The 23,240-nt window shown below is 36.4% G+C and overlaps 1 protein-coding gene across 1 annotated transcript in view; it reads left to right on the top strand.

Annotated features, from left to right (window-relative positions):
• mew (multiple edematous wings) overlaps positions 1 to 23,240 on the top strand; it is a 509,649-nt gene that overhangs the window by 432,698 nt on the left and 53,711 nt on the right. Inside the window, exon 3 of the mRNA XM_067784699.1 lies at positions 736 to 759. Coding sequence (XP_067640800.1) covers positions 736 to 759 — 24 coding nt within the window. The remainder of the gene's footprint in view (positions 1 to 735; positions 760 to 23,240) is intronic.

Below are 23,240 nucleotides of genomic sequence, written 5' to 3'. Positions count from 1 at the left end.
GTCAAGTATTAATTTATTCTGAAAAATTACTTGGCTATTTTTCAACAAACAAAGTTCTGAGGTGGTTCTTGCTTTTTAACAGTGAATAAGTTTTTGTTCTTACAAAAATTTCAAAATTTCTAATATCTGAAAGTAATTGAAAAAGAATTGAAAATGCGTGTACTAAATATCAAGTACCAATAAAATGAAGTTATACTTGGTAATTGGTCTTTTCAATTACAGTGTATTTATAATGGTAATAGTAATTGTACTAGCTCTGATTATTTGTATAAAAATATATATGTATGTTATGTAAATGCTAAAAACACTTAAGAAGCAGCTAATATTGTGAGTTGAGCTATGGTGCATTAAGGTTGTCCTTATATGTATGATATCGAATTGTGATTAAATTAAAAAAAAATGCCAAAACCAAATGTTGACAAAAATATTTTTAAGAAATCGCTAAAAATAATTTAACATTATCTTTAATAGTAAGGATATCTGTAAAGTGCATTTTACAGTTTTCTTTATATAGATATCATTCTGGGGAATTATGTATTTATTTCACACATTTTACACAATTCATGCCGCACCAACAAAAAATTGCCTTATCCCCTTATATATAATCAGTTATACCTACAATTTATGAAAATTTTATTTTTTCTCTTTTTTTTATTTTCCATACCTTTTTAAACCAAAACCAATATAAATACGAATACTTGCTTCAACGTAAAAACAAACTCGCTTAATTTGTAGCGCCTGAAGGAGTTTATGAACCTAGTAAGTGGTATGGGTGCTTTATTTGTTTACCAAGTTTTAACACAGTTTTGTTTTTTTACTTATTCGCATTTTTGTTTCACTTTTTTAACTGCTCATCTATATTTGATGTTATTTCTATTTTTTAACTTACGCAATTTTTTTAATTGGTAAATAACATAAAAAAAACATTTTTCGTGACTGCACTTTTCTTATTTAGCTTAAAAAGAGCTTAACAAACAAACTAAAACTGCACTAACCCAGAAGTCATTTTATCATAGGCCGGCTGCTGCTTACTTAATTTGTTATTAATGTATCATTTGTCATTTTCGTGAATATTATGTATATAAAATTTATTTTACATTAAGATGCCACTAGGCTTGCAATATAATTTATTTTCTGGAAAAAATGTTACCATAATTTTGCACTCTTAAGTTCTAACTTTTAAATAAGGTCAACTTGCTTTTTTTGTAGTTTATGAGACCCTTTTTGTTATTCAGTGGAAAATATTTTGTGAAATGAACTAGAGGTTACGATTTCTCGAACATGTTCGGGAAGAGATTTCTCGCGAGTCTCGCCTTCTCGCGGGATTCTCGAATATTGAATTACTCGTAAGGCTCGCGAGATTCTCGAATCTCGAATTACTCGTAAGGCTCGCGGGATTCTCGAATCTCGAATTACTCGTAAGGGTCGCGAGCTGTTTTATATAGAGCTTATGATTTCTTTTGGAGCACAAGCCAAAATGTCCGCAAAACCACAAGTAAAAAACCCCGAAATGTATAGAATATTGCCAATGCAGCGACTGAATTGAAAGTCGAAAAGATCGCGAGTATTACGAGTAATTCGAGATTCAAGAATCTCGTGAGCCTTGCGAGTAATTCGAGATTCGAGGATCTCGCTAGAAGCCATGTTCTTGATGTCTCGTTTAAAAATAAAATATTGAGAACAAAATTATATATATAATAAATATGTTTTGAGTTAAATGTCATTGAAGCAATATAATCAACAAAAAAGTCACAAGTAAAAAAAACCAATTGTATAAATACAGTTCATACCGCGATTAAGTAAGTATGTCGAGAAGTTTGCGAGATTTACGAGTACTTCGAGACACAAAAATCTCGCGAGACGTCGAGTTCGAGAAGAAATCGTAAGCTCTAAAAGAAACACGCCAACTCGTGCAAGAGCTGAGAAGGGCCAACAGGGCGACGTTATTTTCAGAATAGAAATCGCCTTTACTGACTATGGCTTTGAACAAATATTTTTCTCAGCTTACTTATACCAGCGACACAAGCAGCGCGAAGAAAAAACAGCACGAAATCGTTGCGATATATCACTGATGTGATTCCGAAAACAATTCCGAAAAAAATCGGAAAATAATTTTAAAACACTCCCGTAGAAGGGATAAATCCGCAATGATCCATAGAAGGAATAATATGGTGAATATTATAAAAATGTTGGGCCCAGAGGAGTACTCTAAAATTTGTTAATGAAATTTCCCCAAATAATTTTGAAACTATTTCGAAAACAATCACAAAATGATCTAACGATAGTTCAAAAATATCACGTGGAAATCCTTCCGATCTGATTCTCAAAAGCCTCGAAACGGCAAGGAAAACATTCCCGAAACATTCTGCAATAGTCCCGAAACAACCTGTAAAATAATCTGGATCTTATACGCAGACAATCCCGAAACAGTTACGAATTGACAATCCTTATCAGTCTTGATGTAATCTAGAGATAGTCCCGAACTGATTTCGAATACAGTCCTGAAACGTTCCTGAAATAATCCAGAATTTATTTCCAAAATCACTCCGAAAAATTCCCGATATGATTTGCGGGGACCAAGAAATAGTCACCAAACGACCCCGAAACAGCCCGAAGAAAGTTTTGAAGTAATTCGCAGATATACTCGAAATAATCTGGAAATGATCCCAAAATGATCGAGAAATTATGCCGTAATGTCCCGTGAACTCACTTTTTCAAAATTATTTGCACAAAAATCCATACAAACCTTCAAACATACATACATATATACAATATTAAAGTGTAAGTTGGAGTGTTTAGATATCTGGATGTTTCGATGCAAAGGTCAGATGTTGACTTTGTGACTCAATCACACCCAGAACGTCTGAACTAATTTACTTAAACTTGACTCATAGATACTTAATGCTCCAGAGTGATCTAGTCCCGAAATAATAAGAACCATCTAGAAATAGCCCTGAGTCGATCCAGAAATTAATCCAAAACGATGACGGAAGCTAACCTGAAACTATACCAACATAAATGCTGAAATAATCCCGCACGCACTAATGTTTTGTCTGTCGTTCGTCATTAATTGATCAATTTGGCTCCGCAATTTTTGGTCAGTTTTCTGGTTTAGGTACTGGTGGATCTTTTTATGTAGACGGGGTGCCGCGAATTATTCTTTTAAATTGGGAGATTTTACATGTTGTTGTTATTGTTTTAGAGATAAAAACAATCCCTGATGGTTTTGGGGAGTTTTATCGATGTTGATGGTCTTTGGCCGGACATAGATCCCGTAAGTTCCGGTAACAACCATCATTAAGGGGTTGCCAGCGCAATATATAGTTTCTCCAACCCAATTGTCAAGCTCACCTACCCGCGGCGAATCCTGTTTCATTGACAGACTAGGTTCTGGCGCCCGAAGCTCCTCATGGAACTAGGGTGTGGGCAAAAAGGGATGGCCTGAAGGTTTAATGTGGTCATGTAAATCGTTCCCGAGATGGTCGGGCTAGCTTTAATGGTGCTTTGTTACCGGAGCGTACCTGATCTATATCCGGCAAATCACCATCAACATCGATAACACTAAGGCCTTTTTTGATTCCGCTCTGAAGAATTACCTATGAGACTCCCTTCCCTATCCTGATAAAGTTCAGTTGACGGATTTTTTAAATTCAGCTTTTAATTTGGTTTTCTTCGAACAAAAAAAACTGTTCTTAATCAGATAAATATCCGTCTTGTCAGGTATAGTTTTTCGCTATTCCCTTCCATTAAACGATTCTAAAATATGCTCTCAAAATCTCGTAACCGTGTCAAAATCGTACACAAGTTAGTTTACTACACATTTACAAACGCACATACAAGACATTTCACACATTTTCTTTTAACTGACACAATACCCATAATCTTATGGCCCATATACAATTTCGATGATGGCAAATTTTTCGCTTTCGGTATTCGTCTGTTAAATTAGAATACGCTACATGATTTGAAAAGGGAAAGAAACAAACCGTTAAACGTTTTAGGTTCGATGAAATTATTGCTTCTTCTTCCCCGATAGAAATTAATTTTTTAAGAAATAATAATAAGTATTAGTTCAAATGTTTAAAGCCTCTAAAACAGATGAATCCGCTGTACTAACCGCGTAACTAACTGTCGCCATACAGCTGGAATGTATCGTGCGATTTTCGTCGTTCGTTGGTATTGTGTATCAGCTGTTATTATGCTGCATTCGCACACACTGAAATTCCTTTTTTCTTGCATTTGTACAAATAAACATCTATATGTAATTATACTCAGCTGAGCAGAGCTCACAGAGTATATTATCTTTGTTCGCATAACGGTAATGCATAACGACATAAACTAATCGAGATAGATACAGATTTCTATACATCAAAATGATCTGGGTGAAAAAAGCAATTCATTTAGCCACGTCCGTCCGTCCGTCTCTCCGTCCGTCTGTAAACACGATAACTTGAGTAAATTTTGAGGTATCTTGATAAAATTTGGTATGTAGGTTCCCGGGCGCTCATCTCAGATCGCTATTTAAAATGAACGGAATCGGATTACAACCACGCCCGCTTTTTCGATATCGAAAATTTCGAAAAACCGAAAAAGTGCGATAATTCATTACCAAAGACGGATAAAGGGATGAAACTTGGTAGGTGCGTTGACCTTATGACGCAAAATAGAAAATTAGAAAAATTTGGGACAATGGGCGTGGCACCGCCCACTTTTAAAAGAAGGTAATTTAAAAGTTTTGCAAGCTGTAATTTGGCAGTCGTTGAAGATATCATGATGAAGTTTGGCAGGCACGTTACTCCTATTACTGTATGCACGCTAAATAAAAATTAGCAAAATCGGATTACGAACACGCCCTTTTTCAAACAAAAATAAAAATTTTAAAGCCAAATTTTAACAAAAAATTTTATATCTTTACAGTATAAAAGTAAATTATGTCAACATTCAACTCCTGTAATGATATGGTGCAACAAAATACAAAATAAAACAAAATTTCAAAATGGGCGTGGCTCCGCCCTTTTCATTTAATCCGTCTAAAATACCTTTAATGCCATAAGTCGAACAAAAATTTACGAATCCTTGTGAAATTTGGAAGGGGCCTAGATTCTATGATGATAACTGTTTTCTGTGCGCGAAATCGGTTGAAGCCACGCCCAGTTTTTATACACAGTCCTTTCGCTCGGCCGTTAACACGATAACTTGCGCAAAAAACGATATATCTTAACTAAACTTAGTTCACGTACTTATCTGAACTCACTTTATCTTGGTATAAAATATGGCCGAAATCCGACTATGACCACGCCCACTTTTTCGATATCGAAAATTACGAAAAATGAAAAAATGCCACAATTCTGTACCAAATATGAAAAAATAGATGAAATATGGTAATTGGATTGGTTTATTAACGCAAAATATAACTTTAGAAAAATCTTTGTAAAATGGGTGTGACACCTACCATATTAAGTAGAAGAAAATGAAAAAGTTCTGCAGGGCGAAATCAAAAGCCCTTGGAATCTTGGCAGGAATACTGTTTGTGGTATAACATATATAAATAAATTAGCGGTACCCGACAGAAGATGTTCTGGGTCACCCTGGTCCACATTTTGGTCGATATCTCGAAAACGCCTTCACATATACAACTAAGGGCTACTCCCTTTTAAAACCCTCATTAATACTTTTAATTTGATACCCATATCGTAAAAACACATTCTAGAGTCACCCCTGGTCCACTCTTATTGCGATATCTTGAAAAGGCGTCCACCTATAGAACTAAGGCCCACTACGTTTTAAATAATCATTAACACCTTTCATTTAATACACATGTCATACAAACACATTCCAGGGTTACCGTAGGTTCATTTTTCTAAATGGTGATTTTCCCTTATTTTGTCTCCAAAGCTCTCAGCTGAGTATGTAATGTTCGGTTACACCCGAACTTAGCCTTCCTTACTTGTTTTTATTTGTAACTCTTTAGGCAACTCACACATAAATTTCACAATTAATGTATGCGACCATATGACCTCCAGAACACGCATTGTGGCACTCCTTCACTAGACCCCAAAACGCAGTGCCAATGGATGGCTGACGATGTAATGCATGCTGTTAAAATACGACGCTGCTCATACTTCGTTACCAATTCTTGAGACTGTGTGCTACTATAGTTTTTATTGTTGTATGAAGAGACAAAATTACCAGCACATGGGCCTGAAAGTCTGCGCCAGCACAAAGCGTACGCGACAAGTTAAAGGACAAAAACCAATATAATTTGAAGATGGGGTTTACGAAAATTTTTTCTTAAAATTTAGTTTTGTTTTAGCCTCGCTAAAATTATGTCCGGTTGGAAGAATGAGAGCTCGTTCTCTCCTCCTTTCTAGAAAGAAAAAACCTCATTCTCAAAATGAACCTTGAAAACACATTGAAGGCAATTTAAAAGTAAAGTATTCTCTCGCAAACGAAGATCGTGCTCTACAAGTCACTTATCGTACCCGTCATGCTATATGGTGCAGAAGCAAGTACCATGAAAACATCGAATGATTTAACTCTGGCAGTGTTCGAGATAATAGTTCTTTGAAAGATGTATGTGCCACTACGCGTGACGGCGAGTATCGAAGAAGATTTAATTGTAAGCTGTACGAACTTTATGCGGACACTGACATAGTCCTGCGGATTGACACACACTGCCAGGCTGGAAATATTATGATATGCCAATGAAAGATGATGTTTCGGTCAAAAAAGTATTCTTATCGGAACCTGCCTGTAAAGATAAGATGAAAACAATATAAGCTCCCTTGGTGTAACCAAATGGCGCCGAACAGCCCAACGAAGAAGCGACTGTCGCGCCTTTTTGGACTGCCATAACCGTTTTAAAGGTTAAGCACCAATTAACTTTAGGTTTTGAAGACCCGTGTTTCGCCAGTTCAAAGCCCGCTTCTTGAAAGGCTGCTCCGTTTGACACGTCTCTTGCCCGTGATAGCCGCCGCAATATTCTTATATTTTCTGCGTAGTGCGAGCGCTTATAAGTGGATCCCTTTTCCAAATAGTACACATTTATAATTTCTTCAGAAAGCCAAAACCTTCCCCGCTGAGCTTTTCACTTCGATTTTCTTCGGCAATATCGATTTGCTATACAAAATTTATCGATTTGTTACCGAAAAGTTATCAGTATTTTATCTTAAATGTATCGACAAGTTTTCGATTGGTTGTCAATTTGCTACCCAAAATTTATCGATTTGCTATCGAAAAGTTATCGATTTGATATATGTGTGCTTGAAATTTTGTATCGAAATGTTATCGGTTTTGTAATAAGAGTTAGCGATATCTTATCGAAAAATTTTGATTTCTTTTGAAGTGTTACCGATACGATCGATATGGTTTCTGAACTTAATAAAATTTTTTACTAGCGTTTTATCATTTACTATCAGCGTTTTATTGATTTGTAATCGAAATGTTATCGAAAGTTGTCAATTTAACATCAGTAAGTTATTGATTTGCTACAAACAAGTTATTGATCTGTTACCGGAAGGTTATCGTTTAAGTCTTCGATTTGTTATCGTAAAATTATCGATTTGCTATACAAAATGTATCATTTGCTACAGAAATTTTATCGATCTTTTATCAAAAAAATATCGAAAAGTTCTCCGTTTTTTATGGCTTAGAAATCGCTTGTTACCACGTCCATGATTTTTTTTTTTTCTTTTGGTTAATGGTTATAAAGTAGAATATTCATGTCTCCTCCATGCTCACAAAATGTGTCAAAAAATTGTCGGAATATGCTTTGAATTTTTTAGAATTCTACCTTGAAATGTCGACTCGGTTATTTAGCATTCCCGGCATTCAACGCGGGAAGAGACCTTTCTCATATATAACTTTCTTTTAATTTTGTTCACATTTTTACAACGAGGAACGTGCTTTCACAATCTTCGTCCTCTGTCGGTTATCTTTCCAGCTGAAACTTCTTGATCTAACGGGAAACTGCAATTATTGAGAAGAAGCATCCCCTATTGTTTCCACAAACTCGTTTGTATAAGTTTGGGATAAATTTGTTTCAAGCAGAGGTATTTGATGTCAGCTTTGATATAATTTGTTTGCATTTTAAAGTTCATTCCTCGTCAGTTCTTATTTAAATGAATACATCTCTCGGGAATCATTGCCAATTCAAGTGGTTTTGAATCATATATCGTGGACTGCTTCTGGAAGTATACAGGCTGCCTGATCTCGAATATTAAACCAACTCTTAGAGGAAGTCGAGTTGTTGCCAAAAGGATAAAGCCAAACAACCTTTGGGTAACACTCTGGACACATTTCTTCTATGTGAGGCTTTTACCGACCTACCAGTTCAACTCAACTTATTCTGCTGTATAAGTCTGCAATGTCAGTAGCAAGGTTTTGGGTCAGCCACAAGCAGGCTTCCTAAGTAAAGCACTGCGGCGAGTTAATAATAAGAACAATACCTTTGGAACGATATAAATATTTAGCCACTTATGACCGACCCTGTATGTTTATAAGAACAAACTCGTTAAAAGTCAGTCAGTCGTTTCATCATTATTGTTTTTTTGTTTTTTGTGCGTATGTGTTGATAGTTCTGTTTTGTTTGGGATCGCAAAATGATTCAGCGCAACTCCAGACGCATTTTTATGTACTCCAGTGCCCATTAGCCGTTTCATTGTTCTTATTTTGTACTTTTTTTGCCAGCACTTGGCCTCTTCGCGCCTTTTAATGCTGCGTTGCTGCATCCAAAGGCGTTTTCGCATAAATGATGATTTTCTTATTTTAGAAACATCATAACTTATGTTGTCGCTGCATGTCCGCTCATTGTAGCAGTGTTCTGTTTGACTCTTCGTCTTTTCGGCTGCTCTTATTTCAGCATCAAACAGATGACTTCAGTGCAATTCTGCGCCTTTGCATATATACTGTTTCTCCAACCAGACAATTCGCACTATTACTCAAGGGTTCCAGTCAATACAGCCATTCAACCACGCAAGTGACGACAACATTTTTGCCACCAAACACATTACTATGAAACACAGGCGTTGGGGAACGTTTAGTGGCAGCCCCATTTCAATCTTCTGTTCATTGTCACAATGGTTGTGGGATTTTTGTGTGTCAGCATCTGCTGTTGCATCTAGCACGAGTATAAAGGCCTTATTATACTTTCATTGTGCTTTAGTTGTTTCTTTTCGCTTTTTTCAAAGTGTGGATTGTTTGTCATTAAATTGGTGGTGTGTTTGTTGTTGTTTGTAGAGCGACGCAGCAAACTGTTTGGGATTTTTGCGTGGATTAATGTGGGCTCCAGCACAGTTTCGCAAACGCACTGCAACGTATGTTTGGTGTCATTTTTATGGGTTGGGTCGTGTCTCTTCTTTTAATTTAAGCCTAAACAAATTGCAAAACCTTTCATCGGTCTTTGTTGCTCTTAATTTTTGTTGCTTAGCGCGTGTTTGTGGTTTGGCCTGTTTCAAAGTTTTTTTTTGTTTTTTTTTTAGAATTCTTTCAGTTTTGGGCGTTTTTGCTGTCGCTTTCAATTTCATTGCGCTTTTGTTATTTCGCTGGGATACGCTCGAGCGATTTTAGATTTCCCTTATTTTGGTTTTTTGTTTTCAATTTATTTGCGTTTCATGCATATTTGACGCGCTTAATCCAATTCATGGCTCATTTAATTATAAGCATTTGCTTTTGAATTTATACAAGCATTTTAGCCAATCCTCTTGAAATTCATGCGCGCGCCATTTAGGCAGACGTCATCGATGGCAAATTTTGTTCCACATAAAAAAAAACACAAAATTGCTTAAAACGATGGTATGTGAATCAGACCATTCGAATAGTGATTTGTTCGCAGTCTCTTATAACGACTTTATTTTGAATTCTAGAAGGTATAAAACCGGCACATCAAATAAACAAGTAAGAAAGTATAAGTTCGGGTGAAACCGAACATTAAATACCCAGCTGTGTTGTTGTTTGCTTTGTGTGGTTGAACGTGAGGGTGCGCAATATTACATATATGGTTCTATTCTGACCTCGTTTTCGATCAAAAGAAGCAAAAAGGATACAGAGGTTACCACAAAGGAATTTGAGCGGGAAAAATGCGGTTTAACAGTTGTAGCTATGAAGAAATGGGTAAAAGTCTAGAATAGGGGTGACTAAAATACCAGCGCAATATATAGCTTCTCCAAACCAATTGTCAGCCTCAGCTGTCCGTTGCGAATCCTGTTCTGGCGACCTCGAACTCCTGATGGATCTAGGAGGTGGGAGGGCGGGATGGCCTAGAACGTTTTATGTTGTCATACCAATCGTTCCCGAGATGGTCGGGCTGGTACCTTTATAGTGCTTGTTACCGGAACACACCGGATCTGCATCCGGCAAAGGACCATCAACATCGGTAAGTCCCAAGGCTTTCGGGGAGTGTCCTTAGCGCTACAACAACAACAACAGGGGCTGAATGCTTATAAGCGTCCAAAAATGTCGAGAGGGGTGTCAAAAGAGGCGTATTGACCTCGACAAAAATAATCCGAAGGCGTAAAAGAAAAATATTATATCTATCCGAAAATATTTGCAGTTGAAGTTGGCAATTTTCAAGTGGTTGTTGTAATGTTGTTGTGCACTGAAAAAAATTTTGTGTACCAAGGGATTGTGCACGCACTTAATTTTGCCCAGCCCTTTGGTGGACCGGCCAGGGTAATTTTTTTAAGCGCAGTCGAAGGCCGACAACGCAGAAAGGTGTTCTGCGCAAAAATGCTATGGTTCCCTCACCCGGTTTCGGAGGGGCCCGGGATAGTTTTTCGGCTTTTCGTTAATATCTTTTGAACGAGTTAAAATTTTTATTTTCCGCCTTCGGATTATTGTTGTCGAGGTCAATACGCTTATTAGCAAGCGACACGTATTATCAGTCGACCCCTGTTCTAGACTATTACCGATTTTTGTTCGACTTATGGCATTAAAAGTATTATGGGAAGAGTAAAAAAGGAGCAGGTTACGCCCATTTTCAGGATTTGTTTAAGTTTTTTTCTTTGCTCAACCATAGCACTACCGAGGTAGAACATCAGTCAAATGTAGTTTAATACCATATAGTTATTGCAAACTTTGTTAATGCTAGACTTTTAGAAAATGTGGGCGTGGTCTTTAAATGATTTTGATTATATTCACTCAGTCCAAACAATTTGTCTAGGGAGTATCTCTGCCAAATTTCAATGTAATATCTTTAACGGCTTTTGATTTACGGCTTGTTAAACTTCCACATTTCCTTCATCTAAATGTGGGTGGTGCCACGCCCATATTACAAAATTTTTTTGGAATTTATGTTTTGCATCATAAAACCAATCCACCTACCAAATTCCATTAGTTTAAGGGTATACGTTTTTGGATTATCTCATTCTCTCCATTTTTCTAAATTTTCTATATCGAAAAAGTGGGCGTGGTTGCCGATTTCGCTGATTTTCAATACCAATCTATTCTGTGTCTAGATTAATAATAGATAAATTCGGTGAAAATATCTCAATATTTGTTCAAATTATCGTGTTAATGGACGGACAGACGGACGGACAAGGCTTAATCGAAGTTTTTTTCAATACTGATGATTTTGATATATAGAAGTCTATATCTAAGTATCTCGATTTCTTTAGACCTGTACAACCAAATATCCAATCAAAGTAATAACACCTTGTTTACAACGTCAGCTGGGTATAAAAAGTTGTCTGCATTTGGCCACATCCATATACCTACATATATGTAATGCGACGTGCTGAACCTGAGGCCTTTTTAGCTCCAACAGCCCCAAATGCATTATAAGATCGCAGATAATTATTCGCTTTTCAGGGGTTTTTTGAAACTTACAGCTTCGGACTCAAATATATTTTATTAGCCATGAGTAAGGGCCCTGGAATGTGTAATGCCTCGCTCAGTATTGGGAACTGAACATTTAAGTAACTTATGGGAAAAGACAATCACAATATCAATCTCGTCCCACTCCATATTATACCACAACTCGTTCCGTTAAATCTTATGGATGGTGTTAAAGGCCTCTCCACACCTAAAGACCTAAAGTGAGTATAGGAGTTACATACTATTGGCAATAAAGCTCCCTTGCAGCACACATTGGTCGTCCTTTGAAAACTAACAAGCTTATTTTCTACACTTTTGCAGAGAGCTCGCTTCTCTAAGCCACAGATGCATAGGTGATAATTGGTCTGATCATTCAGATTCATGAGATTGCTCTGGCTAAGAAAGAACCCACTTTTTACTGAAAATATTTCTACTTTGCTAAAACATGGTAAGGTTAGTTAAGGTGGAAATGCGAACTTCCCACCCCTCCATTCGGAGTCAGTTTTGTCCATTCCAAATGACTTTGAAGAGTATACACGCGCAAGGATATATACGTTCAACCTTATACTTCATATTTTGTATTCAATCAACCCTTGTTTTCCTATATGAACTTAAGTAAGAGCGAAAGATGCACCTTTCTTACATCCGCCAGACTAATGAGTCAACCTGCGCACGTAAATATGACACGTCTTGTGCGCAGTCTTGGACGTATGTGAAAAAAGCGTTAATTTGGTCTCTCTTTCCCTCAGCCAAACAACTTCTGTAGAGAGAACTTCTCGGTATAAACCATTGTCAAAAAATCGATGGAGTAGCACAATGCGTAATGATTCCCTTGCCCAGCTGATTTGTTTAGTTTAAGAAATAAGCTCGTCTCTTTCCTACCAGAACAAGCCTTATACTTCGATAGTTACTCAACAAAATAAGTACACACTTAAACCACATTCAAAAAAATGTCAAAAGTTATTCAAAGGTAAGGAGAATTAATCAAAATTTCAAAAATGACCATCAAAATTTTCAAATTTTTTTCAGAATTTCTAGAAAAATTTTGAGTATGCATTTTTGTAGCCCAATAAATTTTAGTATAATAATAATAATGTGCAAGTTAGAAATAGCTCAAAATTTTTCCTGAATTTTCAGAATTTTTATCGTCGAGGGTGTTGAGCAATTTCTTCCATACATCGCATGAACAAAAATGCATTTTATATGTGGGAAATTGCTCAACACCCTCGACGATAAAAATTCTGAAAATTCAGGAAAAATTTTGAGCTATTTCTAACTTGCACATTATTATACAAAAATTTATTGGGCTACAAAAATACATACTCAAAATTTTTCTATAAATTCTGAAAAAAAATTTTAAAATTTTGATGGTCATTTTTGAAATTTTGATTAATTCTCCTTACCTTTGAATATCCTCTGACATTTTTTGAATGTGGTTTCTTTAAGGGAATTTGCGATATTTTAAAAGAAAATTATCAATTAAGCTTTGAGCCACTGAATTTGAGTTTTTTTCAGCATAAACCAAGTGTGTACTTATTTTGTTGAATAACTGTATACCTGTTGATCCACAACAATATATATCGATAAATAATCGGTTTTTCGACAATTTATCAATACCAAATCAATAGCTTTCCAAAAAAAAAATATAATCAATCAAAAAAATCAATAACTCATCGTCAACCTTTGTTATCGATAGCATATTTGAAACGCTTCGATCACAAATCTATAGCTCTTCTATATCTGTTCGATAACACACCTATAAAAAGCTGATAACTCGTCGATATGAAATGGACAACGTCGATAAAACCGCTAACACTTCGATAACAAGTTGGTAGCACGCCGTCCGGTGATGGCGCAACACTGAAACAGGATACCTCCAGACCAAATTCATTCATAGCTATCAAGTTGTTCAAATTTACATCAGAAAACTATACCGACGTTTTTCTCTCAATTTTCTTGTAGTTTTTATTTTATGAATTTTAAAAGATCCCACAAGCCATTTCATTTATGTAAACAAAAATACACTAAAACTGCTCAAATTGCGAAATTTTATGTCATTATTATTTCGGTAATATTTTCGTCGCTATTCCATAACTTTGCGTGCCACTTAAGATCGCCTCCACGAAGCGTTTGTGTCACGTTGCAAGATCACCTTTCATTTAGTGCTGCCAAAAAATGCATTAATTTTTCCCATAAAATTATACATACACACATATACATATATACAATGTATGTACCTACAAGTGCACAAGTCGTAGATATATGTTTGTAGATAGTACAGATATATATGGGGTATTCCATCCCATTTCGACCAATTTTGAACCTGATCCCTTTAGAATTGTCTGAAAGTTTTTTCTTCTTTTTCTAGCTTACGAAAGACGTTTTCAGAAGTTTTTCAAATTTTTTCATCCAACTCAAAAAAAGTTATGAATTTTTAAAAAAACACCGTTTTTGTTTTCAAAATGCTATAAATTTTTCAAAACTTTACCGTTTGGGAGATCCCAAATTAAATTTGTTTTTAAATGTACTTTTCGGAAAAAATACAAAAAAAATTTTAAAGTTTTTTTTTTTCAATTAAATAAAAAAAAAATTCTCGGCCCACTCCGGGATTAGTGGGGATGATTGCAGAATTGATTGAAGTTTTTGATGAGAAAAAAAAAACAAAAAAAAAGGGCAAAATTCGCAAAATCTCGAAAAACTGAAAAATTTCAAAAACATTTTTTTTTTTAATTTTTTTAAATTTTTTCCGAAAAGTGCATTTAAAAACTTATTTAAAAAAAAAAGATCCCAACCGGTCAATTTTTGAAAAAGTTATAGCATTTTGAAAACATTTGTTTTTTTTAAAATTCATAACTTTTTTTGAGTTGGATGAAAAAATTTGAAAAACTTCTGAAAAACGTCTTTCGTAAGCTAGAAAAAAAAGAAAAACTTTCAGCCAATTCTAAAGGGGTCGAGTTAAAAATTGGTCGAAATGTGATGGAATACCCCATATATCTTATAATACGAGTGCTCTAATAAGCACGTTGAATGCAATTTAAGCTACATAAATTACCAAAGTATGCAATTCAGTATTTTCAGCAGAATAATCAAATACTTAAGTACTGTAAACCAATTTGAATACGGTAAAAGCTCACAAAAAAATTGAATGCGATACTTAATTTTAATTTGAAGCTCATATTACCAACAGTAAAACGGCAGAAAAAAAAGAAATGAAACAATAGACGTGCCGACAAAATTTGTTGACAACAGCACTTTAAGCAGCTGGAACCAACAAATGTAATTTTTGATATGGATTAATGCCTGGATTAATGAAGGATTGTGCATTATAGGACCGTGACGTTTTTTGACAACTATCCAATTGAATAAATTGGCAAGGAGTCATGTAGTCTGCGGTATTCCAGAAACTTGGTTGTATATATGAACATATACATATTCAATTTGCCGTTCTGCCCCTCGGCAGTGTTTGGCAAGCACTCTGAGTGTATTTTTGCCATGAAATTCTCTCAGTGAAAACTCGTCTTCCTTGCAGATGCCGTTCGGAGTCGGCATAAAACATGTAGGTCCCGTCCCGCCAATTTGTGGGAAACAATAAAAGGTGCACGACGCAACCTGGAAGAGAAGCTCGGCCTAAGTCTCTCTGCCCATATTGCACCGGGCGCTATTCACAAGGGCGCGCCAAATGGTCCGCAAAGCAGAACTTCCTGAATAATTTGTATTTTTAATAAAACTGATTTCTGGACAATAATAATTTCTGAAAAAAATTTCTATCCTAAATAAAATAATTAAAAAAAAATGTTTAAGTTAAACGGTTTTATTGAAAACAATACTTACATGAAGTAATAATAATATTAAAAGCTAGATAATAATTATAAAAAAGCTAGAAAATAATTAGGTACGTCCTAGGTACTAGGCATCCCACTCCTCGTCAACCTAGGGTGTTGATCAGACAATTAAATGAAAGCGTTGGGCGCGTGAAATTTCCAAAAATGTGAGGCGTAGCATAACCTGATTAAGGTTCAGCTGGTCTTGTATATGACTATCAATAGATAGCGTATCATGATCTTAAATCAATAGTGACTGAACTATCCGAAATTCGAGACACTCTCTGTGAAGAAGCAGTAGAAAAAGCGAAGTCTCTTTGTGAAAAATGGGATATTGATAAAGTAAAGCGTGTAAGAAGGCGCCGCAAAATGCCCGGAGAACCGGCTAGAGATGATCATTTTTCCGCAGAATGTGAAATTTCTCGCGTTATGAAAAGTGTTCTCGATCGTCTCCAACAAGAAATACGTACAAGATTTATACAACTAAATGACCTTAATTTTAAATTTGGATTTCTCTTAGACATTGGAAATTTGTTAAACAAGGCTAATAATGACTTAGAAAGAAATTTTAAGAACTTTTATAATACTGATTTCGATGGAACAGAACCAAAGGGCGCCAAAAATATATTTTCCCCGGGCGCAAGAAAACATCACAACGCCACTATGGAGCACATCCCATTTTAAGTCTTTGGAGATTTTTTTTTTTTTCAATCCCTAGTTTTTGTTCATAGAAAATCCGCCGAGAATGAAAAAACACAAAATTATTAAGAAAAACTTGATCATAGTTAGATATTTTCAAAAACTTACAAAATTTCGTAATCACATCGAACTTTTGTTAGTCTATGCACAAACGTCCAAAATATATTAACTAATTTTTTTCTTCAATTAACTTTTTTTTTGGTTTGGTAAATTTTTTACGACAACAGTTGCAACTTAAATTTGGTTATTGTTACTTGCTGATTGAAATTTACTCAAACGCGTGTCGTACATAAGCTATCAGCGCTGCGGATATACTTGTACAAGAAACAAACCCCCTCCCCCCCCCCCCCCCCCAAACAAAAACAAAACAAGTAAGGAAGGTTAAGTTCGGGTGTAACCGAAAATTACATACTCAGTTGAGAGCTTTGGAGACAAAATAAGGGAGAGTCACCATTTAGGAAAATTAACCTAGGGTAAAACTGGAATGTGTTTGTATGACATGAGTTTCAAATGGAAGGTATTAAAGAGTATTTTATGAGGAAGTGGGCCATAGTTCTATAGGTGGACGCCATTTAGGGATATCGCCATAAAGGTGTATCGGGGTTGACTCTAGGAATTTGTTTGTATGATATGGGTATCAAATGAAAGGGGTTAAAGAGTATTTTAAAAGGGAGTGGGCCTTAGTTCTATAGGTGGACGCCTTTTCCAGATATCGCCATAAAGGGTGACTCTAGAATGTGTTTGTACGATATGGGTATCAAATTAAAGGTAATAATGAGGGTTTTAAAAGGGAGTGGTGGTAGTTGTATATGTGAAAGCGTTTTCCATATAACGACCAAAATGTGGACCAGGGTGACCCAGAACATCATCTGTTGGATACCGCTAATTTATTTATGTATGTAATACCACGAACAGTATTCCTGCCAAGATTTCAAGGGTTTTTTATCTCGCCCTGCAGAACTATTTCATTTTCTTCTACTTAATATGGTAGGTGTCACACCCATTTTACAAAGTTTTTTTCTAAAGTTATATTTTGCGTCAATAAACCAATCCAATAACCATGTTTCATCCCTTTTTTCGTATTTGGTATAGAATTATCGTATTTTTTGTTTTTTCATTTTTTGAAAATTTCGAAATTTTCGATGTCGAAAAAGTGGGCTTGGCCATAGACGGATTTCGCCCATTTTTAATACCAAGATAAAGTGAATTCAGATAAATACGAAAACTAAGTTAAGTAAAGATATATCGATTTTTGCTCAAGTTATCATGTTAACGGCCGAGCGGAAGGACAGACGGTCGACTGTGTATAAAAACTGGGCGTGGCTTCAAACAATTTCGCCCTTTTTCGCAGAAATAAGTTATCGTCCTAGAATCTAAGACCCTACCAAATTTCACAAGGATTGGTAAATTTTTGTTAGACTTATGGCATTAAAAATATACTAGACAAATTAAATGAAAAAGGGCGGAGCCACGCCCATTTTGAAATTTTCTTTTATTTTTGTATTTCGTTGCACCATATCATCAGATATTAAATTTTTGTTAAAATTTTACTTTAAAAAAAAAATTTTTTTTTAAGTGGGCGTGGTCGTTCTAACATTTTGCTAATTTTTATTAGGCATACATATAGTAATAGGAGTAACGTTCCTGCCAAATTTCATCATGATATCTTCAACGACTGCCAAACTACAGCTTGCAAAAATTTTAAATTACCTTCTTTTAAAAGTGGGCGGTGCCACGCCCATTGTCCAAAATTTTACTAGTTTTCTATTCTGCGTCATAAGTTCAACTCACTTACCAAGTTTCATCGCTTAATCCGTATTTGGTATTGAATTATCGCAATTTTTCGATTTTTCGAAATTTTCGATATCGAAAAAGTGGGCGTGGTTATAGTCCGATTTCATTTATTTTAAATAACGATCTATGATGAGTGCCCAGGAACCCGCATACCATTTTTCATCAATATACCTCAAAATTTACTCAAGTTATCGTGTTAACGAACAGACGGACGGACAGACGGACGGACGGACAGACGGACGGACGGACGGACATGGCTCAATCAAATTTTTTTTCGATCCTGATAATTTTGATATATGGAAGTCTATATCTCTCTCGATTCCTTTGTACTTGTACAACCAACCCTTATCTAATCAAAGTTAATATACTCTTTGAGCTCTGCTCAACTGAGTATAAAAACAAATCAACAACTAGCAATGACTGGTGAACGAGACAACTGCCAAATGCTGCAGACGACGAATGTTCGTATCGCAAGCGTTTTAAATTCAAATTTAAATTTTTCACACAGGCGCACACACACACATATAAATAGTGCAACAGCTACTGCAACGTTTGGCTTTATGTGGGCAGTTCCAGAAGTGTTTGCTGGCCAAAATTGTTGGCACTTGCAGTTGTGCTGGTGTTGCATGGTTACTTCATTTCATGCCGGTAGAGTGCCGTTGAGTGCTGATTGCTGTTGTTTGTTGTATGAAAGTTGTTATTCTTGTTGTTGTTGTTCCTGCTGCTATGTTTGACTACAGGCGACAACTGTTGAATTGCATTTGCATTTTTTCGCTTAACAAATGCCATTTTTATTTAATTTCATTTATTGTTGTTTTTACCAATTTAAAATGAGTACTAGCTTGTTTAACATCTACAGCAGTTTCGCCAGTTAGTATTTTACTAATTGACATGGGCGTAGGTAGTTTAAGGGGATAGGGGGCACGTGCCTCTTCCTATGGAATTATTTGCATAGCCCACATATTCATATGGCCCAAAAAGGCTGTCAGTACAAAAATTATAGAGCTTTACTCTTTTCGAAACGGAAGATCCTAACGTTTATATAGAAACCTATCCTATATCTAATGTTGGGAATAAGCTTTCCATGATATTGGGATGCACAAAGCCAGCGAGTTTCGAACACAAACACAACTTTTCCGTAGAAAAATGGAGAATGTTTGAGCATGAAATTGACGCTTGAGATATTTAATGCTTGAAAAAGAATCGAAAACTGATTGACAGCTTGGTTTGCCTCATCTCCGTCGCTGCGCGCATACAACTTGCATATTAAAGACGAATTGTTTTCCGAAGCTCTATAAAGCCCTCGAGAGCACCTTTATTCTTGGTGCCAATACTAATCGCTACTGTGTGTCGTTTCGTGGAAATAGAAACTCAGCGCACGACAGTGTCGATCTCATTTACAGATGAAGCAGGGTATGAATGAAGATAGAAGACACGGCCTCTCTGCAAAAAGTACTTTATTAAAAATATGGAAAGCAAGGGGATTTTAAACTTTGCTTGGTACCAGCAAGATTGCTCCCGTCAGATCACTGTTTCCTGTTGTTGAAGCAACACTTAGCCTTATTTAGGTACCTCATATAGACTGATTGCGTCCGTAGTGTTACCAGGAGTTTGTTTTAACGACCAAACTGAAAAACCCTATCAAAAACCAGGACCTATGTTGTAAAATAACTCCGTCCTCTTGGCAAATACTAGAAGCTTCCTAGGACTTAAGCCACTGGCTGCTTCTAGATCCGACAGCTGTATCACCCCTAATAGCTGGAGTCTTAGCCTGGCAAGTGCAGGGCACGAGCACAGAACGTGCTCGATCGTTTGCTCCTCCAACCCGCACTTCCTACATCTGCTATCACCGACCAAGCCTAAATTAAAGGCATGTGACGCCAGAAGGCAGTGTCCAGTCAGAATACCCATCATGAGTCTACAGTCCTCTCTTTTTAATGATAGAAGCAACTTTGTTAGTCTAATGTTGTAAGACCTACACATAATCTTCGACACTTTACAGCCCCGCGCTTGAACCCACGCCTTTCCCGCTGTGTCGATCATGTACACCTCTCGCCTTCGCTTAATCTCGCCCAGTCTAATTGGGACGGCTACGGAGCAAGCTTCAAGGGATGCGCCCTTTTTAGCTAGTTCATCCGCTTTTTCATTCCCATCTATTCCCATATGCCCTGGGACCCAATATAGATGTGTGCTTCTCCCTGTCCCGATTCTTATTTAGTTGAGAGGAAATCAGCCAACAGCAGTGCTAGGAAATATGCTGCTTTAGTAGAGATGAACCAAATTTATATTAATGCTAGAAGAAGTTGTTTGATAGGCTATGTAGTTCGTGTCGCAGCAATACGATTACGCGGCATATGCAGGTTTCTCAAGTTAGATTTAATTTTTACGCTACAATAGGTGGTAATTGATTCCACTTAGATAGTTGCCGGACATAAATTAACAATGTTACTGAACATTTGGAACAAAATCATATTAAACGGCTGTTTTATTGCATAGTTCCTGTCATGATGGTGGAGGAGATGGAGGAAAGTGGGAAGGGACGAAGTTGAAGGAAAGTGAGAGAAGGAAAGAGACCAAAAGGAACCCCCCAGCAGGTTAGGAGGTTAGAATATACCTGCTGTAGGTATGCCTGTCGTAAGAGGCGATTAAATACCGAATAAATTCAAGGGGTTGTGTAGACAACCCTTTCAGGTTGGCATCGCAATATATAGCTTCTCCAAACTCAATTGTCAACCTCACCTATCCGTGGCGAATCCTGTTACATAAACAACCGAGGCTCTGGCGACTCCGAACTCATCATGGATCTAGAAGGTGGGAAGGCAGTATGGCCTAGAAGGTCGCATGTGGTCATAACAAATCGTTCCCGAGATGGTCGGGCTTGGTACCAGAACGTACCTGATCTGCATCCGGCGAAGGACTATCGATATCGATAACACTCCCCAAGACCTTCGGGGAGTGTCCTTATCGCTAAAACAACAACAACAACAAGAGGGAGAGTGAGAATAAAAGTAAGAATAAGGGTAATGGTAAGTATAATAATAAAAGGATAAGATTAAGAGTAAAAGTGATAGTTTGACTTGGATAAGTGCAAGAACAGGAAGAGTAAGAGGAAAAACGGTAAGATTTACGGAAGAATGAAAAGGATAGGGAAGCTGAATGGGCCGATTAAGGTAAACTAGAAAATGCAGAATGGAGAGGAAATAAGAGAGAATGAAAAGGGTTAGCCAGAGGAAAGACAGTCGGATAGATAGAGAAACTCGGAACCATATCTGTCGGGTTTGATCATACGGCTATTTCATGTTTGTCGTAACGTTTCCAGGGTCAGCCAGAGCTGTTTAAAATAAAGTGTTGATAGGCTACATATTTTTTTTGCCATCAATGAATTTCTATACGATCCGATTTTCTGAAACATTGTTGCTGTAAAACCTATGCCCCTTTATATTTTTACGCCAGCCGCCATTTTCTGCACAATGAACCTAACTCTTATCGTTTCATATACATACATAAATGTTGGGTCTCTGGACCGTGTACCACTGATCTCTAGCTTCCGTATTACAAGCCTCCCAAACACTCATGACATTGTTTCAGGTCGTAAACCATCTCATTGACGTTAAAAGTCTGTTTCCATATTCCATAGTTGTGGACAAGGGCATACTCTGAAGATTCAGCTATTCAGTTGCGTTTACTAAAACTTCCCATGCCCACTCAGGAAAAGAGAATAAATCCTCCCATAAAAGGAAAATCAAACCGCAGGCGTTGTTTTCCTACACGTCATTTCATATTTCAGAAAGGTATTAATGTAGAATTTTTTTATGATGCTGAAAAAATCAATGCTGCAAATAAGACAAGAAGCAATACTTAGAATTATGAGGGCGAGTATTGTCAAATGCGATTCCATTTTGTAGTAATGACTTCACCTGTCCGGTTTTTACGCGTTATGAAGAGAATCAAGTTTTCAGTACTTCCTAGTTCCCTTAAAAATAAATGAAATAAATTTAAAGCAAAAATAGGTTTGTGCTTCAGTGTATTCCCTGATCTATAACATCGCATTCGAAACAAACTGTACAGAGCAGTATTAACTGAACTGCAATATTTCAATATCGAACTAATAGAGGTTAACCGCCAGGGTTCCCAGTATGTACATATGTATGAATCTTGACATCGCACTGACTTGCGAAAATTCCTGTTCACACTTGAAAATCTATTCTATGTCGTTTCTTTTGAGTCAAATGATCGTCTTAGAATGCTTTGTACTGTATCCTCTCAACAACATGTTTATCGAGGCAAATTTGTGGACCGACACCAGTATTTCTATAACATTTCTCATATATTCTATGCCAATATTTCTGAAAGTGTGGAGTCCTATAGACGTTTTAAACGATATTAGCGACGGTTTTGGAACGCCCTCCTGGCTACGCCCATGCCACCTGACATACCAGTCAGTCACCAAGTAAATACTGACAACAAATTTAAATGAATTTTCGCATTGCCGTTGATTATTACCTCTTTTCAAATCGCACCACGTTCATTAAATATTACTATTATTGTTATTATTATTAAAGTTTGTTTTGAATTTTTCAATAAAACAAATTTGTATTATTTACTCATTCAGATAATGGAAATGAGCTTGGCGTGTGGTGCTAGTTGGCACTTGTTGTTCAGAACTTGGCTTTGTCGGTGGTCCGTTGTTCATTGAAACTGGATTAGCATACAAAAATACATAAATACAAATATGTATATGCATATGTATTTATGTAAATGGATTTTTCTAACCAGCAGTCGCCCAACAAATACATTTGGCTGCTGTTTGTTCTATAAAATTGACGAAAAGCTATTGTTTTGTAATTTAAAGCTGTGACGGGTGCAAAGTTCACTTACAATTATATTTAAATCAGAAATTTATAGCTCAATTTAATCCGCACATCTTAGCTATAAAATTGATAAAATATGTAAATTTTTCTCAAGGAAATCATCAACTATATGAGTTTCACATTATTGTCTTGTCAGCTTAATTGACGCTGGCCATTAATTAAAGTCGTCCAAATTATGGTATGCGAATAAAATTTATCGCTCAGATATCATCAATATGTGACACACCGTTAATCTATGATTTAT

The sequence above is a fragment of the Eurosta solidaginis genome, chromosome 4 (assembly GCF_040869045.1).
Source record: "Eurosta solidaginis isolate ZX-2024a chromosome 4, ASM4086904v1, whole genome shotgun sequence".
Taxonomy (NCBI): domain Eukaryota; kingdom Metazoa; phylum Arthropoda; class Insecta; order Diptera; family Tephritidae; genus Eurosta; species Eurosta solidaginis.
Note: the sequence above shows the minus strand (reverse complement) of the source record. Positions and strands in the feature narration are given on the sequence as shown.